Below are 25,565 nucleotides of genomic sequence, written 5' to 3'. Positions count from 1 at the left end.
CCATGGTGGGGAGGGGGCTGCAGACCTTGGAATCCCCCCCCTTCGTGTCCCTTCTCCACACACCTGTGTCCCTTCCCATGGTGGGGAGGGGGCTGCAGACCTTGGAATCCCCCCCCCTTCGTGTCCCTTCTGCACACACCTGTGTCCCTTCCCATGGTGGGGAGGGGTGGGAGGCTGCAAACCTCGTGCCCCCCACACCTGTGTCCCTTCCCGGGGAGCTGCCACACACACCTGCGACCCCTCCCAGGTGTGCCCCGCCCCGCGGCCTTGGGCCGGGCTATAACCGCCGCAGCAAGGCCCCGGGGCAGGGAGGTGACAGCAGGAGATGACAGCGATGCTGGCGCTGCTGGTGACGCTGGTGGCCGCGCTGGGGGCTGGGGGGGCGGGCGCGCAGTGCCCCTCGCCCGCCCAGCTGCGCCCCGCCAACGGCACCCGGCTCTGCGCGCTGCTCTACGCCGACGACAGCCCCTACTACGACCGGTGCTGCGCCGGGGCCGCGCTGGAGGTGCCGCCGGGCACCGACAAGCCCTACATGCCCCGCGGCTGGGCCGGCCGCACCTCCTCGCTCGTGGTGGGCACCCGCTGCGAGCTCACCGTGTGGTCGCGCCGGGCCAAGGAGGGCAACACGCACCACTTCAGCGCCGGCGCGGTGCCGCGGCTGCAGGAGGTGCGCCGGGGGCTCTTCGGCACCTGGAACAACGCCATCCGTGCCCTGTACTGCACCTGCAAGTGAGCCCCGGGGACACGGGGGACACGGAGCGGCACCGGGGGGACACGGGGCGGCGGCTCGGGGGGGCGTGGGTCAGCGCAGGTCAGCACGGGTCAGGATGTGCCAGCGTGGGTCAGGACAGGCCAGCCCGGGTCAGCGCGGGTCACCATGAGCCACCAAGGGTCAGGATGTGCCAACACGCGTCACCGCGAGCCAACAAGAGTCAGCGCGGGTCAGCCTGAGTCAACGTGGGTCAGGACGTGCCAACGTGGGTCAGGACGTGCCAACATGGGTCACCGTCACCTGGCACGGGTCAGGACGTGCCAACGTGGGTCAGGACGTGCCAACGTGGGTCACCGTGACCTGGCGTGGGTCAGGACAGGCCAGCGCACGTTGCCACGGGCCAACACGAGTCAGCGCGGGTCAGCCTGAGTCAACGTGGGCCAAACCGTCCTTGAGTTGGCCAAGATGAGCCAACACAAACCAACGCTGGCCAAGCCAACTCAACGCCAGCTGGCACTGGCCACGATTCACCATCAGGGGCTGACCCAAGCCAAGCCAAGCTTGGCCAACATGAGCCAACCCAGGCTGACCTGAGCCAACCCAAGCCACTGCGAGACCTCCCCATGGGCCGGCACAGCCACGCCCCCCTGCCCCCCCTGCAGCCAATAAAGCCCTGAGGCAGCAGCAGCTCCTGCCTGGGGGGTCCTTTATTGGGGAGGGGGTGTCCCCACGCCCCCCACCCTGTGGGCGTGTCAGGGGGGTCCTTTATTGGGGAGGGGGTGTCCCCATGCCCCCCACCCTGTGGGCAGGTCAGAGGTGCCCCCCGCCCCCCAAAGAAGCACACAGCACACGGCGGGTCCAAAAGGACACGTGTAATTTGGGGGGGGCCCCGTGTCCCCCCGGGGCCCCCCCGTCCCGCGTGGTACAAAACCCAACCATATAAATATCACTTTGTTAAAAAACAACCGAGGGGGTACGAGGGAGTTCGGGGGGGAAGGAACCAACAAAAAACACCCCAAAATCAACAAAAACGGACGAGGAAGGCCCAGGGGAGGGACACACCCTGATCAGTAGTGTGGTGTGCTGGGGAGAGGGGTGGCTGTAGTTTCAGGGACCCCCCTCTCACGGAGATGTTGGGGGGCCCCACCCCAGTGCCCAAACTGGGTAGAAAAGAGGAGGCTAAAAAAACAAAAAAAAAGGGGGGGAATGCCCCAAAATGGGTCCCAAAGGCAGGAGGGACCAGGAGGAACCCAAATCCCTGGGATGACAGCTCCTCCCCCCTCCCCCAAAATCTCTGCTGGGGGGTCCCCAGCTCAGTAGTACAGGTTGGGGGGGCTGGTGTCCCCCAGAACATCCCAGTCCCACTCCAGTTTGGGGGTGCTGCTGAGGAGGAGGAGGAGGAGCAGGAGGAGGCCGGGGGTCTCCCTCGGGCGGGGGTCTCACCGCAGCCGGTGCTGCCGCATGAGGGGCACGATGCAGGCGGGGGGGCCCGCCACGCCCAGGAAGGGGTGGCGCAGCAGCTCCGGGGCGCTCGCCCGCTGCGCCGGGTCCCGCACCAGCATCCGCTCCAGGAAGCCCTTCAGGGATGGGGACACCTGGGGGGCACGAGAGGGGGGTGTGAGACACCCCCGGGGCTCCCCAGGAACGGGGGGACTCCCCCCTCTGAGTTACCTTGTGGCCGTTCTTGAGCCGGGGGGGGAGGTTGTCCCGGATCAGCTTCATGGCTTTGAGGGGGGGCTCGTTGAAATAAGGGGGTTCCCCATCCACCATCTCGATGACCATCACTCCCAGAGACCAGATGTCCACCTGCGGGGGGAAAGTCACCCCAAAAATGGGGAGGGGGGTAGGGGGGAGCCCCTCAAGCCCACTCCGTGTCCCCACTCCCAAACATACAGCATCCAGAATGGGGGGGGTCTGCATGGGAGGCCACTTGGAGCCCCTCAAACATACGCTGGGTACCCCCAAACCCACCCTGGGCAACCCTAAACCCACCCTGTTCTCCCCAAACCCACCTTGGGCACTGCTAAACCCATTCCAAACCCACCCTGAACACCCCTAAACCCATTCCAAACCCACCCTGTTCTCCCTAAACCCACCCTGGGGACCCTCAAACCCATCCCAACCTCCCCACAAGACACCTCACGGGGGCAGAGAAGGCAGGAGATGAACCTGGGGGCCCACAGGCTCACCCCAAACCCCCTGAAACCCACCCTAAACACCCCCTAATGTGCCCCAGGACCCCCCAAGCCCCCTGACCCACCTCTGGGCCGTAGGGCAGGCGGGAGATGAGCTCGGGGGCCATCCAGTACGGGGTGCCCACCAGGGACTTGCGCCGCGGCACGTCCTTGTTCACTTGGGCGCAGAACCCGAAATCCGAGAGTTTCACCTGCCAGCGGGGCCGGGCTGGGTCAGGGCGGGGTCCCAAAGGACTGGGGGAGCTCTGGGGGGAGTTTTGGGGGTCCCTACCCGCCCGTCGTGCGTGAGGAGGATGGAGTCGCTCTTGATGTCGCGGTGGATGACGCCCTGGGCATGGAGCACGGCGAGCGCCCGCAGCACCGAGCGGCACACGGCCGCGATCTGCTCCTCTGACATCCTGGGCATGGCAGCCTGTCACCAGCCTGCCACCGCTGTCACCAGCCTGCCACTGCCCCCTGCCACTTCTGTCACCAGCCTGCCACCCCTGCCACCGCCCCCTGCCACCTCTGTCCCCCCTGCCCCCCCCAGGGTGGTCACCTGGTGTGGGTGACGATGTCCGTCAGGGCGCCGCCCTCCAGGAACTCCATCACCACCCAGAGCTCGTCGCCCACCAGGTAACTGTTGTACATCTCCACCACGTTCTCGTGCTGGTGGTCCCGCATGATCACCACCTGGCCGGGGGGGACACAGGGATGGGAGCCTGGCACTGTCCCCAGGGGTCCCCAGGGCATCAGGAGGTCCCTAGTGGGTCACCAAGAGGGCTCTGAGGGGCTTTAAGGGGGCCATGAGGGTCTCCTGAGGGATCCAAGGAGTTCCTGAGGGTCTCTGAAGGTCCGTCCCTGAGGGTCCCCAAGGCTCTAATGGGGTCCCCAAAGCTCTCAAAGGGTCCCCAAGGCTCCAAGGCTCTCAAGGGGTCCCCAGGGCTCCCAGGGGTCCCCAGGGCTGTCCTCACCTCGTTGAAGAGCAGCTCCCGCCGCTGCTGCTTGCGCAGGTCCATCTTCTTGACGGCCACGAGCTTCCCGGAGCCGCGCACGGTGGCGATGCACACGACGCCCGTGGAGCCCTCGCCGATCTTGATGAAGTTGTCCAGGTACGTGCGGGGGTCCCCGGGGTCCACCACCATCTGCAGCGCCGCCCGGAACTGCTCGTGGGACACGCGCTGGGGCCCCCCCGCCGGGGCGGGCGCGGGGCCGGGGGCGCGCGGGGCCGGCGGCTCCGGGGCCGGGGGAGGCGGCTCCGGGGCTTTGGGGCGCGGGGGGCCGGGGGCCTGGGGGGCACCGGGAGCGCCCGTGGGGACCGGCCCGTTGGGGGTCACCTCCTGGGGGCGTCCCGTGTGGTGCTCGGCCTGTGGGGACAGGGGAGAGGGGGTGTCAGCCCCCGAATTCCCACGGGAATGCCAGGGGCCAGAGGGAGTGAGGAGGAGGAGGAGGAAGAGACTTGGGGGCCAGAGACAGCACCGGGAGGGAAGTATGGAGCTGGAGGCCTTGAGGATGCCCCAATTCTAAGCAGGACGAGGGAAGCTGTGAGGAAGAGGAGCAGAGGAACCGCTTCCAAGGAGAAAGAGAAGAGGTAGAGTGAGGACGAGTAAACTGCTTGGGTGCCAAGGACGCAGCAGTGGCAGGGGAGGTGGTGGCACATCCCCATTCTGGGGAGCTGCGAGGAAGAGGAGCAGAGGAGCTGCTTCTGAGAAAGAACAGGACAAGCATAGCAAGGATGAGGAAGCACAAGAAGAGGAAGAGAAGAAGAAGCAGAAGAAGAAGGAGAAAAAAGAAAAGAAAGAAAACAAGGGGAAGAAGAAGATGGAGAAGAAGGAGAAGCAGGAGAGGAAACTGCTCCAGAGCCAAGGATGTGGCTGTGGAAGGAAGCTGCTGCTGATCCCAGCGGAAGCCGTGAGGAAGAGGAGCAGAGAAGCCGCTCTGGGAGGAAGGAGAGCAGCAAGAAGAGGAAGAGGAGGATGAGGACAGGCCTGGGCACACCCCTTTACCTGGGCAGTGCCCCCCGGGCCGGGGTCGGTGTCAGCACGGGGGTAGGTGTGGAAGGGGCGTCCGGGCGCCGTCTTCAGCCCCGCTCCGGGGGCGCCGGGGATCTCGGGGGGCCGCAGGTCAGGCCCCGAGAGCGGGCGCTGCTCGCGGGCCGGGGGCCGTGGGGGCCCCTCTCCGGCCGAGCTGGATTTGGGGCGGCCCCCGGGGGGGTGGGGGTGAGCGTGGGGGTCCTCCCGGGGCTGGGACTGGGGGCTGGGCTCCGGGTCCCTGCGGCGGCTCCTGGCGGGCTCCGGGCGGGAGCGGGGGGCTCCCGGGGCCAGGCCGTTCTCCGGGGGGGGCCGGGAGGGGCAGGGGGGGCTGTCCCGGCGCAGGGAGTTGGAGCGGGACACGGACACGGCCGCCAGCTCGTCCAGCAGCCACGCCAGGGTCCGGTCCCGGCCCCCGGGGGTCCCATCCCGGGTGCCTTTGGAGCCGCGCACGATGGGCTGCGGGAAGGGGGGAGCACACGTGGGGGAAACGGGGAAAAAGGGAAAAAAAACAACAGAAAGGTGACATGGAATGGCTGCAGGAGGGTGGCAGGGTGGGCAGAGGGGAGAGGGTTTGTCTGGGGAGAGTCCCAGAGCCCCGCATGACCCTGGGTGCTTCCCAGGGACTGGGGGCTAGCCTGGCTGGGAGGGTCCCAAAATACTGGATGGTTTGATGGGGTGGGAGCTGGGGGAACGTCAGAGCTGAGGTGGGAATGGGGGGATGTGGGAACACGGGAGGATGTGGGAACATGGGGGTCCTAAACAACTGGGAACACACACAATGGGGAAGAGATCAGGTGGGAATGACTCCGAGGCCCTGTGGGGTGGGCTGGTTCCAGGTGTGGGGAAGGGTCTCACCGGGGGATCCCTGTCCTGGGGGACTCAATCATCACCTCACCTCCCTGCCCCAAGACCCCCAGATTCCTCCCAGTTTGACCCCAAAGAGCATCCAGGACACCCTGATATACTCCGAGACCCCAAATCCACCCCAGGGACTGAATGAGCCCCCACCTCCTCCCTTCCTGCACTGTGATCCCCAAATTCCCTGGTCCATAACTCCCCCAGTTTGTCTTTTTGGGAGGTGGGAAAGGCACAGGGACCCAGCTCCCACCTCCCTGACCCCCAAATCCCTCCCAGTTTGGCTTTTTGAGCGTCTGGCAACCCCTTACCTGCTCCACAACCCCCAAATATTGAACAACCCCAACGTCCCCTCATTCCAAGCCCCCTAAACTGCCCCCATTTCAACCCCAAAGAGCACCCAGCACCCCGTTACCCCCTCCAAGACCCCAAGGACGGTGACCCGTTTGGGCCCACCCTGCCCACAACCCCTCGGATTCCCGAGGCTTTCCGCACCTTGTGGGCCCCGCGGATGGCGGTGATGCAGGCGGGGTCCACGAGGGGCTTGGGGCGCCGGGCGGACTCCTCGAGCAGCCCCTGCCACTGGCGGGGCAGCCCCGTGAAGCGCTGCTCCGAGGGGTCGTAGCCCGTGTGCACCCGGTGCTCGAAGTTGGATGGCGCCGAGATCTCCACCCGCTTCTTCTTCTTGGAGAACATGGCCCAGGACACGCTCCTGGGAATGGCCCCAAAACCCTGGAGTCAGGGGTGGGAAACGGGAGCTGGCAGCAGGAATGGGAATGGCCCCCAAATCCAGCCCTGGGAAGGGGAACAGCCCCTGAAATCTGGGGTTACAATGGGGAACGTCCCCAGGAGCGGGATCAGTGCCCAAATCCCACAGTTAGAATGGAATAAATTGGGATTTATCCCAATTCCAAAAGTTGTTGGGAGGAAATGTGTTGGGATAGACGGGATCAGCCCCAAAATCCTGCTGCTGGAATGGGTTTTATCCATGGTTGGGATGGACGGGATCAGCCCCAAAATCCCGCTGCTGGAATGGTTTTATCCATCCACTGACCACTTCTGCCCAACATCCCCCACTTTTATCCAATTACTTCCCGTTTTTCCCCCAAGTCCAAGCTTGGAAACACCAGAAATTCCCACTTGGAAATGGGATTAACCCATTAACCCAACTTGAGCCAACAAACAGATTTGAAACGCCTCAAAGAGCCACAAAAACATCTGCTTTTCCTGGGATCCCAGCTCTGGGGCACGATCCGAGGCTTTGGCTGATTTCATTCCCTGTTTTTCCACGTTTTTCCTGCAGTTTCCAGGCCAGGAACGAGCTGAGCTGGGAGGGTTTTGGGACTGTGACCCCACTGGGGACACAAATCCCACTGGGAATGGCCCCAAAATCCCAAGGATCCCAGGCAGGTCCATTTTTCCCATTTCCATCACTTTTCCTCGTGGCAATTTCCCATTTCCTCCGATTTTTTCCCAGCTCCTCGGCTCCAACCCATTTTCCAGGCTCCAGAATTCCACTGCTTCCAAGGTTTTCTCACTGTTTTTTGCCCAGTCTTGGAGGTTTTCTCCTTAAATCAATGATGCAATGATCACTAAGTTTTTCTCCTCCTCCTTTTTCACCAAAAGCTGCCAGAATTCCGTGTTTTCTCCATTTTCCCTGCTCATCCCAAGCTGATCCCTCCTTCCACCCTCCTGAGACACCGCTGGGATCCTCCCTGGACTGCCAGAATCCCATTTTCGGATGGAAAATTCCCCTGGTTTGGGGAAACTTGCAGCTGAGTTTGGAGTGGGAGGATTAAAATCTGCTGCGTTTGGGCTTTTCCTGTCGGAGCTCCACGGGAAATATCCGAGGATGATCCGGGTCAGCCAGGATCTCAGGAAGGTGCAGCAGCTGGAGCCTCTGGACACCAAATCCATGGGATTTCACCCCAAAACCCCTCTTCTTTTCAGATGGTTGTGGAAAAACTGGTGGCACTTGGCAGGGGCAGAGAGGTCCTGAAGAATTCCAGAGGGTGGGATGGGGGCCAGGAGGGGGTGAAATTATTCCCCAGCCCTTCCCAGGCCGCATTCCTGGGATCCCAGCGGGGTTTAATTAGTTACCAATTAACAAGGAACCGAGTCCGCAGCGGGCAGAATAACCTCGAGCTTTCCCTAAAATTCCCAACAAAATCCCACAAATTCCCCCCAAAAACAGCGGCATTCAGGCTGGGACCTGGTGGAATCGTGCTCCCCACAAAGGGTCAGAATTCCTGGGAAAGCCAGGCCGGGAAGGGGCTGGAATCCCGGGATTTCCACAAAGGGGTCAGAATTCCTGGGAAAACGAGGCTGGGAAGGGGCTGGAATCCCGGGATTCCACAAAGGGGTCAGAATTCCCGGGAAAGCGAGGCCGGGAGGGGGCTGGAATCCCGGGATTCCACAAAGGGGTCAGAATTCCCGGGAAAGCCAGGCCGGGGCCGGAGCGGTCCAGCCGGGACAGGCGGGTTGGACTGGCCGAGCTGGATCTGCCGGAGGAGGAGGAGGAGGAAGAGGAGGAGAAGTGCCGGCCTTTGCCCCGGAGGAATCCCGGAATTCCAGGAATCTGGAGCCTCCAAAGCTCATGGGGAACAGGAAAAGAAATCCGGGAAGGGAGCCAGGAGATCGGAGCTCCCGAGGAAACGGGAAACAAACGCTCAGAGCTTCCGGGAAAACCGGGACGGGAGGGAAGGGGGAGAGCAGGGAAACGAGGGAGGAGTGGCGAGAGGAAGGGAAAACGCGTACAAGGAAGAGGAAAAAGAGGAATTCTGGCGGAATTCCGCCCTCTTCCTGCAGCAGGAAGTTTCCCCCGAGCTGGGAGCGCAGGGAGAGGGAGGGAGGTCGGTCGGGAATCTCCGGCTCGGGGCAAGGGAAGGGCCAATTAACGAGGATCCAATTAATCAGTAACGATCCCGTCCATCCGTAACGACCCAGGAGCCCAAAATCCAGGAAAACGGGAAATCCCTCCCGGGCTGGTCCGGGAGCACCTCCGGGAAACCCAGATGTTCCTTCCTGGGCTCCCACCCCGCGGGAAACGAACAAATTCAAAGATTAATCAAAGCCAGGGGCAGGAATATCCCTGGAATTTCTCCCTGGAAACTGCAGAAATTCCTGCTCGTCCCGCGGCTGTTAAGGAGAGCTTGGTGACCAAATTCCCCCCTTTTTCACCCAAAACCCAACAGGGAACGGCGGCAGGGGGAAGTTTTTGGCCATTTCCAAAGGATTGCTGCCTCTTTTCCACCTCTGGGTATTCCCCATAAACACAATTCCCACTTATTTCCAAGCCGACCGTGGGTCAATCTCTCCATCCCACCATTACTTATTTCAAAATTCACTAAATTTCCGGCAAAACGAAAATAAAGCCCAAATCCAGAGGCTTTTAAAATTTTTTTTTCTCCTTTTACGCTGAGGAATGGCGACAGGAGCACCACAAAAATCCAGTGGGGATGGCAATTTCCCTTCCTGCTGTGCCAAAATTGGGGGGAAAACGCTGTTTTTGAGGAGTTAGGACATTCCCGAGGAATTCCAGTGCCCCTCCGCCTTGGCGTTTGTGACCCAAATCCACAGGAAAAACCCATCCCAGGGCTCTCGGGCTGGGCGGGGGCGCGGGGACGAGACCCCCAAATCCCCGTGGGATCTGAAATTCCGGCAATTAACTCCGGCTTCGTTTCCTACCTTCCACCAAGGGAAAACTTTCCTGCCTCAGCTCCGCGTTCCGGGTCCTCCGGTCAAAGTGCTGCAGGAGAAGAAGGGAATTCCCTCAGGAGCAGCTCCGAGCTCCCCTTTTGGGGAGTTTTTGGGGTTTTTTAGGGCGGAGGGCACTTAGATCCATATCCCCAATCCCAGAGCTTCCCCCAGGTTGCTGCTGCCGCCCCTCCGGCGACTTGGGGTGCCTCAAACTGCCCCCAAGCCCATCCTCCTCCATCACCGAATAATCCCCTGGCTTTGGAGGGTCTCCAAATGCCCCCGAAATCCCCAAATCCGCCCCGAGCGCCCCCGGCCCCCGCCGGGCCCCCTCAGGCCTCACTCGGCCGCCGCCGCCGCCATGTTGGGATCCAGGCACATCCGGGTCCTCCCACGCCCGCGTCGCCGCGGCGACAGACCGCGCCCCCGAGGGGCGGGGACACGGGCAGGGGGCGGGGAGAGCCAAATGTGGACATGGAGAGGAGGATGGGGAGACGAATATGGGTAAGAGGCGTGGCCTAGGGCGGAGCGGAGCCGGATACGGGCGGGTAACAAGTTTTGGGGCGGGGTTTATACAGGAATAGGCGGGGACTAAGGCGGAAGTTGCTTCTGAGGGGGCGGGTCTATAGCCATCTGTTGCTGTCTGACCAATCACCGCGCGAATCACAGAGATTGGCATCTCCGCTATCCAATCGCAGCGCGGTGCGCCCCGACCTGGGCAAGATGGCGGCGCCCTGAGGGGAACGTGGGGGTTCCGGTGCCGCCGCTCCCCGGTGCTTTTGAAGAGTTAGGACATTCCTGAGGAATTCCAGTGTTCCCTGGCGGTTCTGACCGCGCCTTCTCCTTTCAGAGCCTCGGAGATGTCGCTCCGCGCCGTGCTCAGGGTCGCTGCCTCGCTGCCGCGCTGCAGTGCGTAAATTCCCCTTCCTCCCCAAAGCCCCCCAAACCTGGAGGCACTGGGAAGAGTGGTGGGGACACTGGAGGCACTGGGAAGGGTCCTGGGGATACTGGGAAGGGTGGTGGGGGTACTGGAGGCACTGGGAAGGGTCCTGGGGATACTGGGAAGGGTGGTGGGGGTACTGGAGGCACTGGGAAGGATGGTGGGGGTACTGGAGGCACTGGGAAGGGTCCTGGGGGTACTGGAGGCACTGCGAAGGGTCCTGGGGACACTGCAGGCACTGGGAAGGGTTCTGGGGGTGCTGGAGGCACTGGGAAGGGTGGTGGGGGTACTGGAGGCACTGGGAAGGTCCCTTTGGGGACCTCAAGGCTCTCCCAAACCCCCTGAGCTGACCCCTCTTCGTGTCCCCTCCGCAGCCCCGGGCCTGCTCCTCCCGCCGCCAGCCCCTGCCCCGCCGTCCTCCCCCATGGCCACCCTGAACCAGATGCACCGGCAGGGCCGCCCCGCGCCCCCTCCCCGCAAGCCGGGCGCCACGCTGGGCCGGCCGCAGATCAAGGCCGTGGTGCTCAAGAACCTGATCCGCAAGCCCAAGAAGCCCAACTCGGCCAACCGGCGCTGCGTGCGCGTGCGGCTGAGCTCGGGCCGCGAGGCCGTGGCCTTCGTGCCCGGCGAGGGCCACAACCTGCAGGAGCACCACGTGGTGCTGGTGCAGGGCGGGCGCACGCAGGACCTGCCCGGCGTCAAGCTGACCGTGGTGCGCGGCAAGCACGACTGCGCCCACGTGCAGGCCAAGAAATGAGTGGGGACCCCCGTGCTGGGGGGCTGGGGGAGAGCCTGGGCCGGCACCGGGGGCACTGGGTGGGGATGGGCCCCCCCGGGTGTGTAAAGTTGGGATTAAAGTGTGGCACTGGTGTGGAGTGGATTGAATTGTGGGGGTCGTGGTGTGGAGTGGTGGTGGGGAGACTGGGAAGGGTTGTGGGGGTACGGGGGGGCACGGGGAAGGGTTGTGGGGGCACTCAGAAGGGCCCTGGGGTACTGGGAAGGGTTGTGGGGGTGCTGGGAACGGTGGAGGGAGTACTGGAGGCACTGGGAAGGGTCATGGGGGCACTGGGAAAGGTTGTGGGGAGAGTGCAGGTACTGGGAAGGCACCTTTGGGATACTGGGAAGAGTGGTGGGTCACTGGGATGACCCTGGGCTGTCTCTGGGGTCACTGGGGGGTCATTGGGGGGTCGCTGGTGTCTCTGGGGTCACTGGGGGGTCATTGGGGGGTCGCTGGTGTCTCTGGGGTCACTGGGATGACCCTGGGCTGTCACAGGGGTCATTGGGGGGTCACTGGGGGGTCACTGGGGGGTCACTGGGGGTCGCTGGGGTCACCAAACTGAGGCCGGGGGCGTGGCCAAATCCGCCCGTGTGTGTGCGCGGCCCGCGCGCGCGTCCAGCTCCGCCCCGGCTCCTCCCCCGCGTGACCCCACACGCCGGTGCCCAAGATGGCGGCGCGTCGGGCGCTGCTGGCGGCGGGGCGGGCGGCGGGCGGGCGGCGCGGGGCCGCGGCCGGGGCCGGGGCCGGGGCCGCGCCCGGTGCCGCTGCCGAGGCCGCGGCGGGGCGGAGCCGGCTCTACGAGCACGCGCGCGAGGGGCTGAGCGCGCGGCCGCAGCTCGACGTGACCGCGCTCAGCGAACGGGACGTGGAGCGGCGCCGGGGGCCGCTAGGGGGCGCCGCGCTCCGCGAGATCGTGAGTGGCGGGAACGGCGGGGGCGGGGCCTGAGGCTGGGCGGGGCCTGTGTGTGCACCCCCCCCTCCCCAGTTTGGGTGTGGCCGGCGCGCCCACCTGAGCTACGCCCCCCCCGGGCCCACCCTCAGGTGCGGACGTGGTCGCGGCTGGGGAAGGTGCGCGATGGCATCGCCCGGCTGGAGGCGGAGAAGGGGCGCGTGGCCCAGGGGGTCCGCGAGATCATGGTGAGACCCCCGGGACCCCCAAAGTCCCCCCTGGAACCCCCCACGACCCCCCTCCCTTTCCCCCTGACCCACTCCACGACCCCCAAGGACCTCCTGACTCCTCCCCCAGGCTTCCCACGACAAGGCAGCGGCCAAGACGGTAGGAATGGAATTTTGGGGTCCCGGGGGGCTTCCTGGCCCCCCAGGCCCTCACGGTGGCCCTCTGGCAGCACCCGGAGCTGGCAGCACTGCGGGAGCGGGGCCGGAGCCTCCGGGGGCAGCTCCGGGCGCTCGAGGCCGAGGAATCCGACCTGGAGCAGAGATTCTACCTGGGGGCCCTGCAGCTGCCCAACAAAACCCACCCCGCTGTGGTGAGACCCCAAAAACCTCCCCAAAACCCACCCACCCCAACAAAACCCACCCCACTGTGGTGAGACCCCAAAAACCTCCCCAAAACCCGCCCAACAACAGAACCCACCTTGCTGTGGTGAGACCCCAAAAACCTCCCCAAAACCCGCCCAACAATAGAACCCACCTTGCTGTGGTGAGACCCCAAAAACCTCCCCAAAACCCACCCAACCCAACAAAACCCACCCCGCTGTGGTGAGACCCCAAAAACCTCCCCAAAACCCACCCACCCCAACAAAACCCACCCCGCTGTGGTGAGACCCCAAAAACCTCCCCAAAACCCGCCCAACCCAACAGAACCCACCCCGCTGTGGTGAGACCCCAAAAACCTCCCCAAAACCCACCCAACCCAACAGAACCCACCCCGCTGTGGTGAGACCCCCAAATCCACCCAACCCAGCATAGACCCCCAAAAACCTCCCTAAAATCACCCCAAACCCACCCAACCCAGCAGAACCCCGCTGTGGTGAGACCCCAAAAACCTCCCCAAAATCACCCCAAACCCACTCTGCTTTGGTGAGACCCCCCCAAAATCCCCATGCCCCCCCCCTGTGGTGATTTGGGGGTCTTCAAACCCCTCCTGTGCCCCCCCAGCCCGTTGGGGACCAGAGCCAGGCCCGGCTGCTCGAGGTGGTTGGGGAGAAACCAGGTGAGGGCTGGGGGGGTTTGGGGGGGTCCTGGGGGGCATTTGGGAGGGTCAGAGAGGTCTTTGGGGGGGTCTTGGGGGTGTTTGGGGAGTCTGGGGGTGTTTTTTGCTTTGGGGAAGGAGGAGAAGGGTCCTTGGGGGGAAGAAGGGTCTAGAGGTGAATTTGGGGGGTTGGGGGGGGGTCTCGCGGTTCTGGAGGATTTGGGGGGCAGGTTTGGGGGGGGTCTGGGGTCACCAAGGTGACAAAAGTGACCGAGGTCCCTCCTCCCTCCCCCAGTGTTTGATTTCAAGCCAAAGGGACACCTGGAGCTGGGGGAGGGGCTGGACATCATCCGGCAGAGGTGAGCAACACCTGGAGGGGAACAGCCCTGTCCCACCCGTCAGGCCATCGCTCCCATTACCTGTGCGGGTTTGGGGGTGTCCCCAGGTGTTGCACACCTGTCTCACACCTGTCCCACCCTGCAGGCACCTGTCCCACGTTTCGGGCCATCGCTCCCATTACCTGTGCGGGTTTGGGGGTGTCCCCAGGTGTTGCACACCTGTCTCACACCTGTCCCACCCTGCAGGCACCTGTCCCACGTTTCGGGCCATCGCTCCTATTACCTGTGCGGGTTTGGGGGTGTCCCCAGGTGTTGCACACCTGTCTCACACCTGTCCCACCCTGCAGGCGCCTGTCCCACGTTTCGGGCCATCGCTCCTATTACCTGTGTGGGGCCGGGGCCCTGCTCCAGCACGCCCTCGTCACCTTCACCCTGCAGAAGCTGCTCAGCAAGGTGGGGGGAATCTGGGGGGAGCCTGCGAGGGTTTGGGGGGATCCAGGGAGGGTCTGGGATAGTCTGGGGGGGTCATAGGGAGGGTCTGGGATTGCTTGGGGGGTCCAGGCAGGGTCTGGGGGTCCCAGGACGCTCTGGGGGCACCCGGGGGGCGTCGGAGTCTCCTGATCTCCCTTTGTCCCAGGGTTTCCTGCCCATGACGGTGCCGGACCTGCTGCGAGGAGCCGTTTTTGTGAGTGCCCCCTAACCCTAACCCTGAGCCCCCCGGCGCCCCAGCGGGCCCCCCGGGTGACCCCCCCTGTGCCCACCAGGAGGGCTGCGGGGTCCAGCCCAGCGCCACCCCCTCCCAAGTTTACACCATCGACCCTGCACGCTTCGAGGACCTGTGCCTGGCCGGGACCTCGGAGGTGGGAATTGCAGGTGGGGAATGGTGGAAAACAGGGGAAATTGGGAAAACCCACGGGCAGGAGGCGAATGGGGGAAAATGTGGATGAAAATGGGGAAAACTGGGGAAGAATGTGAGAAAAATTGTAAAAAATAGGGGGAAAAGGCGGAGAAGGGGTGGAGGGGGAGAGATGGATTTGGGGGTGACCCTGTGTCCCCTCTCCCAGGGTATTTCATGGACCACGCTGTGCGGCTGCAGGACCTGCCTGTCAGGTACAGGGGGGCTGTGTCCCCCCCAGGGACCCCCTCTCCTGGTGGGTTTCCCCCCAATCCCCTGGGGGGCGTTTTGGGGCCCCCTGAGCCATGTTCCCCCCCAGGGTTGTGTGCTCCAGCACCTGCTACCGCGCCGAGACTGACACGGGCCGCGAGCCCTGGGGGCTCTACCGAGTGCACCAGTTCACCAAGGTACTGGGAGCACTGGGAGGGAGCCCTGGGGGGGAGGGGCGGGGGGATCACCCCCTGTACCCCCCCAAGGTGGAGATGTTCGGGGTGACGGCGGCCGAGTGCGGCACGGAGAGCGAGGAGCTGCTGGACGAGTTCCTGGGGCTCCAGAAGGAGATTTTTTCGGAGCTGGGGCTCCATTACCGGTGAGGGGGATTTGGGGGGGTCCCCCCAATCCGTGGGACCCCTGAAATCCCTCCTAACTGTCCCCCCCCGGGCCCCCCAGTGTCCTGGACATGCCCACGGAGGAGTTGGGGCTCCCCGCCTACCGCAAGTTCGACATCGAGGCCTGGATGCCTGGACGGGGCAAATTTGGGGAGGTGAGGGGGGGGTCTGGGACCCCAATAATTCAGGGAAAGCCCAGATAACTTGGGGAGAACCCTGGTAATTCGGTGAGAGCCCCAATAATCTGGGGAGAATCCAAACAATTGTGGGAAAGCCCCAAAAATCCAGAGGTGCCCAGGGTGACGCCTCCCTCCCTGTTTATGGCCCCCCTTTATTTTCACCCTTGCTGCTGGGTCAGGACCCCCATTTTGGGGAGTCCCTGGAGTGGAGGAGGAGGGGGGTGCCCCAACCCTCCTGAGCCCTCTCCCCCCTCACCCCCCAGATCTCCAGCGCTTCCAACTGCACCGATTACCAGAGCCGGCGGCTGAACATCATGTACAGCGGGGAGGGGGGCTGCCTGAACCACGCCCACACGGTGGGTGCACCCCCAAAACCCCCGGGAGAACCCCAAAATCCCGAGGGGGGGAGGGGAGGGGGTCTCTAGGCCCCCCTGACCCCGCGTCCCCCCCTCAGGTGAACGGCACCGCCTGCGCCGTGTCCCGGATGCTGATCGCGCTCCTCGAGTGCAACCAGCTCCCGGTGAGTGATGGTGGGGGGGGGTCCCGTGGGGGGTCTGGGGGCTCCGGGGGGGCTCACCCTGCCCCATGTGCCCCCCCAGGATGGCCGTGTGCGCGTGCCCCCCGTGCTGCAGCCGCTGGTGGGGCAGGAGGTGCTGGCCCGGCCCCCCGCCCCCCTCCTGCGCTACATCGGCCCCAACCAGCCCGGGGGGGGGCCCCCCAAAATGGGGAGGGGGCCCTGAGGGGAGGGGGCCCCTCAGAGGAGGCAGGGCACGGTCAGAGCTGGGACAGCGTGGGACGGACTCGGGACAGGGGACACAGGAGGACACAGGGAACTGTGACAGCCCGGGGTGTCCCCGAGGTGACAAACTCTGGGAATAAAACCTGGAAATCGCCTCCTTGTCACAGGTGTGTGCTCTGCTCCTGGGGTGTTCTGGGACACACAGGTGTGCTCTCAGTGTCACCCGTGTCTCTCGCACTCACACAGCTGTCCCCAGGTGTCACACCTATCTCCCACACTCACACAGGTGTCCCCCAGTGTCACACCTGTCTCCCACACTCGAACAGGTGTCCCCCAGTGTCACACCTGTCTCCCACACACACAGGTGTCCCCCAGTGTCACACCTGTCTCCCACACTCGAACAGGTGTCCCCCAGTGTCACACCTGTCTCCCGCACTCACACAGGTGTCCCCCAGTGTCCCACCTGTCTCCCGCACTCGGAACAGGTGTCCCCCAGTGTCACACCTGTCTCCCACACTCACACAGGTGTCCCCCAGTGTCACACCTGTCTCCCACACTCACACAGGTGTCCCCCGGTGTCACACCTGTCTCCCACACTCACACAGGTGTCCCCCGGTGTCACACCTGTCTCCCGCACTCGCACAGGTGTCCCCCAGTGTCACACCTGTCTCCCGCACTCACACAGGTGCCATTCCCCCTGCCATGTCCCCCCATTGTCACACCTGTCCTTTCTTTGGAGCGCAGCCTCTGCTTTATTTCCCACCACCCCCCGCACCCCTGGGGGCTCCCCCAGGATTTTAGGGGGTGAATCCCCATCTCGAGGGGGTCCCCCCGGCTGGGGAGCGGCAGGGGGACCCACAAGTCCACCCGGGGGGGCCCTCAGTCCGGGCAGCGCCTGCTGTTGATGACGATGTCGTCGTACTCGTCCTGGGGAGAGACAGAGGTTTGGGGGAGTGTGAGGGGGCTTGGGGGGGCTTGAGGGCCCTCCCGGGAGCCCCTCGGTCTGCCCCGGGGGTCTCTGGGGACAGGACGGGTGCGGTCCCGGACTGACCTCGCTGTCCTCGGCCCCGCCCTCGCTGTCGCTGCTGTCGCCGCTGTCGCTGCTGTCGCTGCTGGGGGGGTCGCGAGCCCCGAAGCGGCGCAGGAGGGGCGGCAGGCGGGGGTCGGGGCGGCGCCGGGCGCTGTACAGGGGGGTGAACCCCGAGAAGGTGCGGGGGTCGGGCCGCGCCCCGCCCTGCAGCAGGCACTCGGCCACCTCGGGGCACTGCGCCTCCACGGCCAAGTGCAGGGGGCTGCGGCCACAGCTCGGCTCCTGGGGGGCACGGCGGGGTCAGGGGGCGGCGAGGACCCCCCCAGAGCCACGTTTTTGGTTTGTTTCGGGGGGTTTTGGGGGGCACTCACCGGCCGGTCGGGGTCGGCGCCGGCGCGGAGCAGGAGCTGCACCAGCTCCGGGTCCCGGCGCAGCACGGCCACGTGCAGGGGGGTGTAACCTGTGGGGGGACACGGGGGGGGCCCAAAACCCTGCCTGAGCACGTGGGACCCCCCCAAGCCGTTCTCCTCCCTCCAAACAGCGCGACACCCCCCCCGCCCCCAAAAACCAAAACCCACCTTCCTCCCAAAACATAAATTCCAAACCCGCGTGATGCCCCTGACGTTTTGTGTGTTCTCCACAAAAACGTGTGGAAAACCCCGGAAAACCACCATGAGCCCAAACCCACATGATCCCCCCAACCCATGAAGCCCCCAAAATCGTCCGTCCCCCCCCCAAAACCGCGCCCCTCCTGCCCCCCCACCGTCGTAGTTGACGCTCTCCAGCTGCGCCCGCCGCTCCTCCTCCTCCTTGCGGGGGTCCCGGGGGGGGTCCCGGGGCTCGGGGGGTGCCCCCAGCAGGGCGCGGGCGCAGGCGGGGTGACCCTCGCGGCAGGCCAGGTGCAGCGGGGTGTGCCCGCCCCGCTCCCGCACGGCCACGCCCGCGCCCGCCGCCCGCAGCCGCCGCACGGCCCCGGCCAGCCCCAGCACCACGGCGATGTGCAGGGCGGTCTGTGTGCGGAAAACGGGGTTAAATCGCCCCAAAACACCGCCCCAAAACCTCACCATCACCCCAAAAGCCCAGCCCCAGATGTGCAGGACGCTCTGGGGGGTGCAGGTGTGTCACACCTGGGGAGGGGAGGAGGTCAAACCCCACCCAAAATTCCCCCCCAGGCATCCCCCACCATGCAGCTCTGCCCCGCCGTGACCCCAACTTCCTCCCCAGGTCCTCTGGGACCCCCAAATTTCTCCCGTCCCACCTGGCCCAGGTCGTTCTGCAGGTCCAGGTAGGGCGAGTGCTCCGTGTGCCGCAGGATGGACTCCAGGAACTCCAGGTGCTCGTGGATCACGGCCAGGTGCAGGGCCCTGGGGGAGCATGGGCTGGGCGGGGGGGTCCTGACACCCCCAGACCCAAATGGGGCACCCAAAACGGGAATGACACCCCCAGACCCAAATGGGGCAGCCAATAAAGGACTGACAACCCCAGACCCAAGGAGAGTGCTTAAAAAAGTGTGTGTGTGTGTGTGGGGGGGGTTATTTGAGGCTCCTGGGCCATTACTGGGGGGTTTTGAGGGTCCTAGGCCGTTATTGGGGGTCTTGGGGGGTTATTGAGGGTTCGGAGGGGTAACTGTGGGTCCTGGGCGGTTATTTGGGGGGGGGGGGTTATTGGGGGTCCTGTGCCGTTATTGGGGGGGGGATTATTGAGGGTCCTGTGCCGTTATTGGGGGGGTTATTGAGGGTCCTGGGCCATTATTGTGGGGGATTATTGGGGATCCTGAGCCGTTATTAAGGGGGTTATTGGGGGTCTTGGGCCGTTACCGAGGGACCCCCGCCCAAGGGCTGCGGAGGTGCCGGGGGGATCGCACCGGAACCCCGGGCAGAGGCAGGACCGTGACCCCCCAAGCCCAGCGTGTGCGCGGCGGTCCCGCCCAGACCCCGGGGGGTTCCCTCGTCCCTGCCCGCCCTCACGTGTCGCCCTCCTCGGTGACGAAGCTCAGGACATGCCGCAGCCAGGCCGCGGGGTCAGCGAGGGGCTCGGAGGACTCCGCCGCGGGGCTGGCGGGCAGCGGCGGTCCCAGGGGCCCCTCGCCCAGCGAGCCCAGCCCGCTGTCGCACCACTCGTCACCCTCGGGGCGCTTGGCCTCGCCGGGGGCCGCCGGGGCCGCGGGGGCCGCGGCCGCCATCGCCGGGGCCGCCTCAGGCCGCGGCCGCCATCGCGGGCCGGGGAATCCCCGCCCCGGCGCCTGCCGGGATCTGTAGTCCGTGCCTGCGCATCCGGGTTTCTCAGCCAATCAGCACCCTCCGTCTGCCTACGCATTTTCTCCCCCTCCGCGGGGGCACGCCGGGAGTTGTGGTGCGGGCAGGCCGCGCCCATGGCGGACCGCGACGGTACCGGGGGCGGCGGGGCCGGGAGCGGCCCGGGGGGTGCGGCTCCCTCTCCTCCCGCTCCCGCCGGGGACCCCCCCAGCGCCCACGCAGCTCCCGGTGCCCGGCAGGAGGAGGCGGAGCAGAACGCCGAGTCTCCGGTAACGCCCCCTGTGTCCCCCCCGGTCCCCACCCCGGTGACCGCCCCCGGCACCCCGGTGACCCCGCGCACTCCTCCCCGCAGGTCTCGGAGCCCGAGGCGGGCGCTTCGGTCGACGCTGACAGTGGGTCTGGGGGCGCCGGGCTCCCGTGGTGGCCGCAGGGGCCCCCGGCTGGGCCTTTGGGGACACCTCGGGGACCCCCTGGGGACACTTTGGGGACCCCCTGGGGACACTTTGGGGACCCCCTGGGGACAACACTTTGGGGACCCCCTGGAGACACCTCGGGGACCCCCTGGGGAAACATTTGGGGGCATTCTAGGACAGGGTGGTCGGAATGAGACGTTTGGGGACATTCTGGATCTCCCGGAGGTCGCTCAAGGGATTTTTGGGGACCTTTCTGGGGCCTTTGGGACATTCTGGGTGGCTTTGGCGCTGTCTGGGGACATCTGGGGACATTCAGGGGGTTTAGCTGGGTGTCCCCCCCAGTGGAGCTGCTGCGGTCGCTGCTGTCCCGGACCCTGGGGCTCGGCGGGGACAGAGCGGAGCCGGTGCTGGACGAGCTGAGCCTGGCGGGCGTCAGCCGGTTCCTGAAGAGCGAGCGCTGTACGAGCACCGGGAACGGGAATGGGACACGGGGGATGGGAACGGCAATGGGAACGGCAATGGGAACGGCAATGGGAACGGGGCGTGAGCCGGTTCCTGAAGAGCGAGCGCTGTACGGGCACCGGGAACGGGACACCGGGAAGGGGACACCGGGAACGGGAACGGGACACCGGGAACGGGACACCGGGAACAGGGCTGGGAACGGCAATGGGAACGGGGCGTGAGCCGGTTCCTGAAGAGCGAGCGCTGTACGGACACCGGGAACGGGACACCGGGAACGGGAACGGGACACCGGGAACGGGACACCGGGAACGGGACACCGGGAACAGGGCTGGGAACGGCAATGGGAACGGGGCGTGAGCCGGTTCCTGAAGAGCGAGCGCTGTACGGGCACCGGGGACGGGAACTGGACACCGGGAACGGGACACCGGGGATGGGAACGGGAATGGGGTGCACCAAGAACGGGGAGGGAGCAGCAGGAAAATGGGGCACAGAGGGGGGGCAGCGAGAACGGGGGGGAGGGGGGAGCAGTGGGGGATTTGGGGGCTCGCTTTGGGGGGAGGGGGCGGTTGTGGGGTTCCTGAGGGTGGATTTGGGGTTCACCCCTTTGTGTCCCCCCCCAGGTAAGAACATCGTGTGCATGGTGGGCGCTGGCATCTCCACCTGTGAGTGCTCTGGGTGGGGGGCCCTGGGGGGCTCGGGGACCCCCGGGGTGGGTCCTGACCCCCCCCGACCCCCCCAGCTGCCGGGATCCCCGATTTCCGCTCCCCCGGCACCGGGCTGTACTCCAACCTGCAGAGCTACAACCTCCCCTACCCCGAGGCCATCTTCGAGATTGGGTTCTTCAAGGTACCCCCCCTTTCCTCCCCAAATCCTGGGGGGCTCTGAGTTTCTCTGGGGAGCCCCCCTGAGCTCCCTGTGCCCCCCAGAAACACCCAGAGCCCTTTTTCGCCCTCGCCCGTGAGCTCTACCCGGGGCAGTTCAAGGTAAAACACCCCCTAACCTCCTTCCAACCCCCTCCCCAAATCAGGGGGGCCCCTAGAGACCCTCAAACGACCCCCATATTCCCCCCAGCCCACGGTGTGCCACTACTTCATGCGGCTGCTGCAGGACAAGGGGCTCTTGCTGCGCTGCTACACCCAGGTGGGACGTGCACCCCCCTCTCCCCCCCGTCTGGTTTAAGGGGGGTCACGGGGATTTTGGGGACCCTCTGACCCCCCTGTGGGCCCCCCTAGAACATCGACACTCTGGAGAGGGTGGCGGGGCTGGACCCGGAGCTGCTGGTGGAGGCTCACGGCACCTTCTTCACCTCGCACTGCCTGCGGGCCTCGTGCCGCCAGCGCTACAGCCTGGCCTGGATGAGGGGTACGGGGGGCTCTGGGGACCCCCCGGGACCCCCCAGGCCCCCTGAGTGCCTGTGGGGGTGTCCCCACCTGCTCTGCCACAGGGTGGGAACAGCAGGTTGTTCTCCCCCCGTGCCCCCCTAAATGCCCCCATGCCCCCCAAATGCCCCTATGCCCTCCCCCAATGTCCCAGTGCCCTCCCAAACACCCCGGTGCCCCCTCAAATGTCCCACTGCCCCTGCAAACGCCCTGGTGCCCCCCCAAAAGCCCCAGTGCCCCCCCAAAAGCCCCAGTGCCCCCCAAATGCCCCGGTGCCCCTTTTCCCACCGAGCTTCTCCCTCTTCCTCCTCCTCCTCCTCCCCAGAGCGGATTTTCTCCTCCCTCGTTCCTAAATGTGAGAAGTGCCAGGGACTGGTGAAACCTGGTGAGTTTTGGGGCTGGGAGGGGGACTCAGCAGGAATTTGGGCGGGGGTCTTCCTCCCCCCCATCCACTGACCTGCCCCCCGTCCCCAGACATTGTGTTTTTTGGGGAGAACCTCCCCTCGCGCTTCTTCGCCCTCCTGGAGTCGGTGAGTGGGGTCTGGGGGGCCCCCAATCCCACCCTCCAGACCGGACTTGGGGCTGAGGTGGGTTTGAGGTGACCTGGGGACCCCTCCCCACCCGTGACATCCCCTCCCTCTGCAGGACTTTGAGAAGGTTGACCTGCTGCTCATCATGGGCACCTCGCTGCAGGTGCAGCCCTTTGCCTCCCTCATCAGCAGGTGAGACCCCCCCAGACCCCCTCCCGGACCCCCCCACACCCTGGGGAGCCCCCTGTGACTGTCCCCCTCCCACAGGGTCCCCACCAACACCCCCAGACTCCTCATCAACAAGGAGAAGACGGGGCAGGTGAGCTGGGGGCACCTTCAAAATCCCATCATTTTGGGGGTCCCCCTACCCTCCAAACCTTTCTGGGAGTCACTTGGGGGGGGGGAGCCTTGGAGCAGCTGCCCCCCCCTTGTTACCCCCTTTGTCCCCCTCAGAGTGACCCCCTGATGTCCTTGATGGGCTTTGGTGGGATGGACTTTGACTCAGACAAGGCCTACAGGTATGGTCAGCTGGGGGGCTCTGTCCCCAGCCGTGGTTTTGGGAACCTCTCCAGTGGCCTTGGGGACCCCCAAAGTGGATTTGGGACCCTCAGGGTGGTTTTGGGGACCTACCATCGAGGTTTGGGACACCCCAAGGTGGTTCTGGGCACCCTCAAGGTGATTTAGGGCTCCCCCAGGATTTTTGGGGTCCCCCAAAGGTGACCGTGGGCTCCCTGTGTCTGCTCAGGGACGTGGCCTGGCTGGGGGACTGTGACAGCGGGTGCCTGGCTCTGGCTGAGCTGTTGGGCTGGAAGGTACTGCCCCCCTCCCACAAACTCTGGGGGTCCCCCTGCCCCCCCAAACCCTCCTGGGACCCCCCTGAACCCCCCCGTGTTCCCCCCAGGAGGAGCTGGAGGAGCTGGTGCGGAGGGAACACGCGGCCATCGACGCCAAGGGCGGGGACAGGGATGGGGGGAACCCCCAAAAGCCCCGGGGGGATGAGGACAAGGATGGGGGGAACCCCAAAAAGGGCCTGGGGGACAAGGGAAAAGCTCAGAGTGACCCCAAGAAGAGCCTGGGGGGCACGGCCAAGGCTGAAAAGGACCCCAAAAAACCCCAGGGGGAGGACAAGGACAAGGCTCAAAATGACCCAGGAAAGTCACGGGGTGGCAGTGAGGACCCTTCCCATAGCACAGGGGGGACAACCCAAGATTAAATGGTCACAGAGTTGGTTTTGGGTTTGTGTGGTCACTGGGGGGCTGGAGCTCTTTCTTTCCTTAAAGGAAGAAAGAGGAAAACAAAATAAAAATACAGGAAAGGGGGAAAATAAGTCAGAAAAAGAAAGGGGGAGGTTGAGGGTACAGAAAGGTTTTTTTCCTCCCCTAAAAAGGGATGTTACAGCTCCAAAATGTGTTGGAATTCTTAGGGATGGTGTGGGGGGAGGTGTGTGCAAAAGACTGAAACCTGTCAAGTTTCTCACTTTTATACCTACTGAGAAATAACATTAATTTACATTAAAGAAAAGGTTTCGAAACAAAGCTCTGTATCTGCTGTGCCATACCTGGGATTTGGCATGGAAGGAAGAGCAGGAATGGATCTGTGGGGCTGGGAAATGCAAACGTGACTTTTCTGGAATGGCAAATGGGACTCATTGTCCACGAGCCAAAATTGGCCAAAGTTTGGATTGCACCTCCAAAATCCCATAACCCAAGGGCTGCTCCTGGAGGGAAGCCACCAGGACTGGGCGGTCTGGCTGGGCTTGCTCCCCCGGGGCCACCTTGGAGCTGCCCCTGAGATGGGGGTTGGAAAACGTCCCTTCCTGTGGGGAAGAATTGTCACAGAACCACAGAACATCCCGAGCTGCCCCCACGAGGGGCATCGAGTCCAACTCCCACCCCGTGCCCCAGATCCTTTCCCACTCCCAAACTCTTCTCCCAAGGACTTGGAAACTCACCTGGGCTGGGAGAAGGGTGATGATGGAGCAGGGATAAATTCCAAAATACCAAAGTAACCTGGTTTGCAAATACCAGAACGAGTTCCAAAATATCAAAATAACCCAATTCCAGCATACCAAGTTCCAAAATACCAAACGCGAGAGAATCCATTATTGCCACAATGGGATCTGTGTTACCAAAATGGATATTTTCTGTTGTGTAAAGCATTTCCCCGTGGACAATAAACACGCATATTTATTTTAATCGTACAGCCAAACATTGTAAAAGTTTTACGTTAAAAGCATTAAGGCTGCATTTAGTTTGGTTTTGGGGATTTTTTTCTGTTTGTTTTTTGTTTTGTTGTTTATTTGTTTTATTTTTGGGTACATGGGTATTTTTATGGTGGGTCATTTTAGGTGGTTTTTTTAACTTGGGTCGTTATTTAGTTATTTTTTAGCTGTTGAGATTTTTTTTAATATCTTTAATTAATTAGGTTTTTAAAGGTATTTTTACAGAGTATTGGTTATTCTTTGAATTCTTTGAGTTAGTGTAGAGGTAGAGTTTTGGTTATATTTTTTTAGTGACGTAATTTCAGAGGAGTTTTTGGCGGGACCGCCCCAGCCCCGGCTGGGGTGGGCGGCGGTGCTGCCGCCTTGTGGGCAGAGCGCGGTACTGCAGCCCCGCACGGGCAGGCAGCCTCGCGGCCGCCATGTTGGGAGCGGCGTGTCGCGGATGTCGCGGACTCGCTTGACCTTCTCAAGGTGGCGGCACAAAGGGCGGGCAAATCGAAGAGCGCCCTTCCCGGTAAGTCTGCCACCTTGTGGACAGCGAGCGGTACTGCAGCCCCCCGAGCCAGCGCCCGGCCCCTCCCCAGGCGGGGGACGCGACCGCAAAAAGGGCGGTAAAGTGATATAAAATAATATATAGCTGTACAAAGATATATACATATAGACTGAAAATATACAAATATTTAAATGTAGTTTAAAATAAATTGGAGATTTTTTGGTTTTTATTAGGTTATAGGCTGGGTTTTTAAAAAATACTATAAATATAAAAAATATAAAATTATCAATCCAACTATACAAATAGATAATATACATACCAATACCGATAAATATTTAATTGAAATAAATATAAGTAATAGAAGTATTTCGTATAAAAATAATAACCTTACACTACTCGGGAGGTTTTTTTTTTTGTTTATAGTGAAGATTGCTCTAACTAGAGGTCCTAAGGAGAGTCAGACAATTCATATAGTTAGTAATCTTCTCCACTCGGCTTAGTCACACGTGAAGTACTACTTAGTAATCACCAAGTTCTAATTATGTAAGTTAACAATAAATTACCTAATTTATCTAGCTATGCTACCTAAACACAGTTTTATTTCTTATAAGTTTTCTGTTCTTCTGCTCCAAGTAGTTGTAGAAAAAAAGAAAGCGCTGTTATTTCTCTAAAGAGTTTTCTTC

General features: G+C 63.2%; 6 protein-coding genes across 8 annotated transcripts; 4 read left to right on the top strand and 2 right to left on the bottom strand.

The window, feature by feature from the left end:
- The first annotated feature begins 325 nt into the window (after positions 1-325).
- SYCN (syncollin) lies at positions 326-1,321 on the top strand. Its single transcript, XM_050984199.1, has one exon. The coding sequence runs from the start codon at positions 326-328 to the stop codon at positions 731-733; it is 408 nt and encodes a 135-aa protein (XP_050840156.1). The 3' UTR covers positions 734-1,321.
- Positions 1,322-1,569: 248 nt separating this feature from the next.
- On the bottom strand, positions 1,570-9,911 carry PAK4 (p21 (RAC1) activated kinase 4). 2 transcript variants are annotated; one of them, XM_050984013.1, is made up of 10 exons: positions 9,814-9,911; positions 9,462-9,522; positions 6,270-6,506; positions 4,893-5,375; positions 3,861-4,253; positions 3,446-3,579; positions 3,179-3,305; positions 2,973-3,098; positions 2,384-2,518; positions 1,570-2,307 (listed from the first exon to the last, which is right to left on the bottom strand). In XM_050984013.1, the coding sequence occupies exons 3-10, from the start codon at positions 6,468-6,470 to the stop codon at positions 2,152-2,154; spliced, it is 1,755 nt and encodes a 584-aa protein (XP_050839970.1). In that variant the 5' UTR covers positions 6,471-6,506; positions 9,462-9,522; positions 9,814-9,911; the 3' UTR covers positions 1,570-2,151. The 2 variants fall into 2 exon arrangements, with proteins under 2 accessions (XP_050839970.1, XP_050839969.1); XM_050984012.1 differs by having other exon boundaries at positions 6,270-6,486.
- A 239-nt stretch (positions 9,912-10,150) lies between these two features.
- On the top strand, positions 10,151-11,290 carry MRPS12 (mitochondrial ribosomal protein S12). The gene is made up of 2 exons (XM_050984195.1): positions 10,151-10,379; positions 10,785-11,290. Exons 1-2 carry the CDS (start codon positions 10,331-10,333, stop codon positions 11,165-11,167), a joined length of 432 nt encoding a protein of 143 aa, XP_050840152.1. The 5' UTR covers positions 10,151-10,330; the 3' UTR covers positions 11,168-11,290.
- Positions 11,291-11,855: 565 nt separating this feature from the next.
- On the top strand, positions 11,856-16,253 carry SARS2 (seryl-tRNA synthetase 2, mitochondrial). The gene is given in 16 exon segments (XM_050984021.1): positions 11,856-12,101; positions 12,230-12,325; positions 12,435-12,464; positions 12,535-12,675; positions 13,307-13,361; positions 13,636-13,699; positions 14,026-14,131; positions 14,316-14,363; positions 14,443-14,551; positions 14,743-14,788; positions 14,893-14,980; positions 15,050-15,162; positions 15,243-15,336; positions 15,624-15,726; positions 15,729-15,880; positions 15,960-16,253. Coding segments are annotated over 16 exon segments (1,632 nt in total). The 3' UTR covers positions 16,101-16,253.
- A 725-nt stretch (positions 16,254-16,978) lies between these two features.
- Positions 16,979-18,683, bottom strand: NFKBIB (NFKB inhibitor beta). Its single transcript, XM_050984794.1, has 6 exons — positions 18,673-18,683; positions 18,388-18,493; positions 17,893-18,139; positions 17,501-17,589; positions 17,151-17,411; positions 16,979-17,026 (listed from the first exon to the last, which is right to left on the bottom strand). Exons 1-6 carry the CDS (start codon positions 18,681-18,683, stop codon positions 16,979-16,981), a joined length of 762 nt encoding a protein of 253 aa, XP_050840751.1.
- A 413-nt stretch (positions 18,684-19,096) lies between these two features.
- Positions 19,097-23,703, top strand: SIRT2 (sirtuin 2). Of its 2 annotated transcripts, XM_050984010.1 has the most exons (15): positions 19,097-19,653; positions 19,737-19,776; positions 20,140-20,256; positions 20,880-20,921; positions 20,999-21,105; positions 21,186-21,242; positions 21,331-21,399; positions 21,492-21,621; positions 21,964-22,023; positions 22,113-22,168; positions 22,284-22,360; positions 22,436-22,487; positions 22,622-22,686; positions 22,914-22,980; positions 23,070-23,703. In XM_050984010.1, the coding sequence occupies exons 1-15, from the start codon at positions 19,129-19,131 to the stop codon at positions 23,379-23,381; spliced, it is 1,776 nt and encodes a 591-aa protein (XP_050839967.1). In that variant the 5' UTR covers positions 19,097-19,128; the 3' UTR covers positions 23,382-23,703. The 2 variants fall into 2 exon arrangements, with proteins under 2 accessions (XP_050839967.1, XP_050839968.1); XM_050984011.1 differs by lacking the exon at positions 19,737-19,776 and having other exon boundaries at positions 19,465-19,653.
- The last annotated feature ends 1,862 nt before the right edge of the window (positions 23,704-25,565 follow it).

The sequence above is a fragment of the Serinus canaria genome, chromosome 25, assembly GCF_022539315.1.
Source record: "Serinus canaria isolate serCan28SL12 chromosome 25, serCan2020, whole genome shotgun sequence".
In the NCBI taxonomy this organism is placed as follows: Eukaryota; Metazoa; Chordata; class Aves; order Passeriformes; family Fringillidae; genus Serinus; species Serinus canaria.
This window is presented reverse-complemented; position numbering and strand designations above follow the sequence as displayed.

Coding starts and splice junctions, on each gene's coding strand:
- SYCN (XM_050984199.1), top strand. CDS start 326: ATGACAGCGATGCTGGCGCTGCTGGTGACGCTGGTGGCCGCGCTGGGG.
- PAK4 (XM_050984013.1), bottom strand. CDS start 6,470: ATGTTCTCCAAGAAGAAGAAGCGGGTGGAGATCTCGGCGCCATCCAAC. Junction 5,376..6,269: donor CCATCCGCGGGGCCCACAAG/GTGCGGAAAGCC, acceptor CCCTTCCCGCAG/CCCATCGTGCGCGGCTCCAA. Junction 2,308..2,383: donor GGCTCAAGAACGGCCACAAG/GTAACTCAGAGG, acceptor CGTGCCCCCCAG/GTGTCCCCATCCCTGAAGGG.
- MRPS12 (XM_050984195.1), top strand. CDS start 10,331: ATGTCGCTCCGCGCCGTGCTCAGGGTCGCTGCCTCGCTGCCGCGCTGC. Junction 10,380..10,784: donor TGCCTCGCTGCCGCGCTGCA/GTGCGTAAATTC, acceptor TCCCCTCCGCAG/CCCCGGGCCTGCTCCTCCCG.
- NFKBIB (XM_050984794.1), bottom strand. Junction 17,412..17,500: donor GCGCCGACCCCGACCGGCCG/GTGAGTGCCCCC, acceptor CGTGCCCCCCAG/GAGCCGAGCTGTGGCCGCAG. Junction 17,027..17,150: donor GCGGGGCCGAGGACAGCGAG/GTCAGTCCGGGA, acceptor GTCTCTCCCCAG/GACGAGTACGACGACATCGT.
- SIRT2 (XM_050984010.1), top strand. CDS start 19,129: ATGCCGCAGCCAGGCCGCGGGGTCAGCGAGGGGCTCGGAGGACTCCGC. Junction 22,169..22,283: donor TCTTCGCCCTCCTGGAGTCG/GTGAGTGGGGTC, acceptor CTCCCTCTGCAG/GACTTTGAGAAGGTTGACCT. Junction 22,488..22,621: donor ACAAGGAGAAGACGGGGCAG/GTGAGCTGGGGG, acceptor TGTCCCCCTCAG/AGTGACCCCCTGATGTCCTT.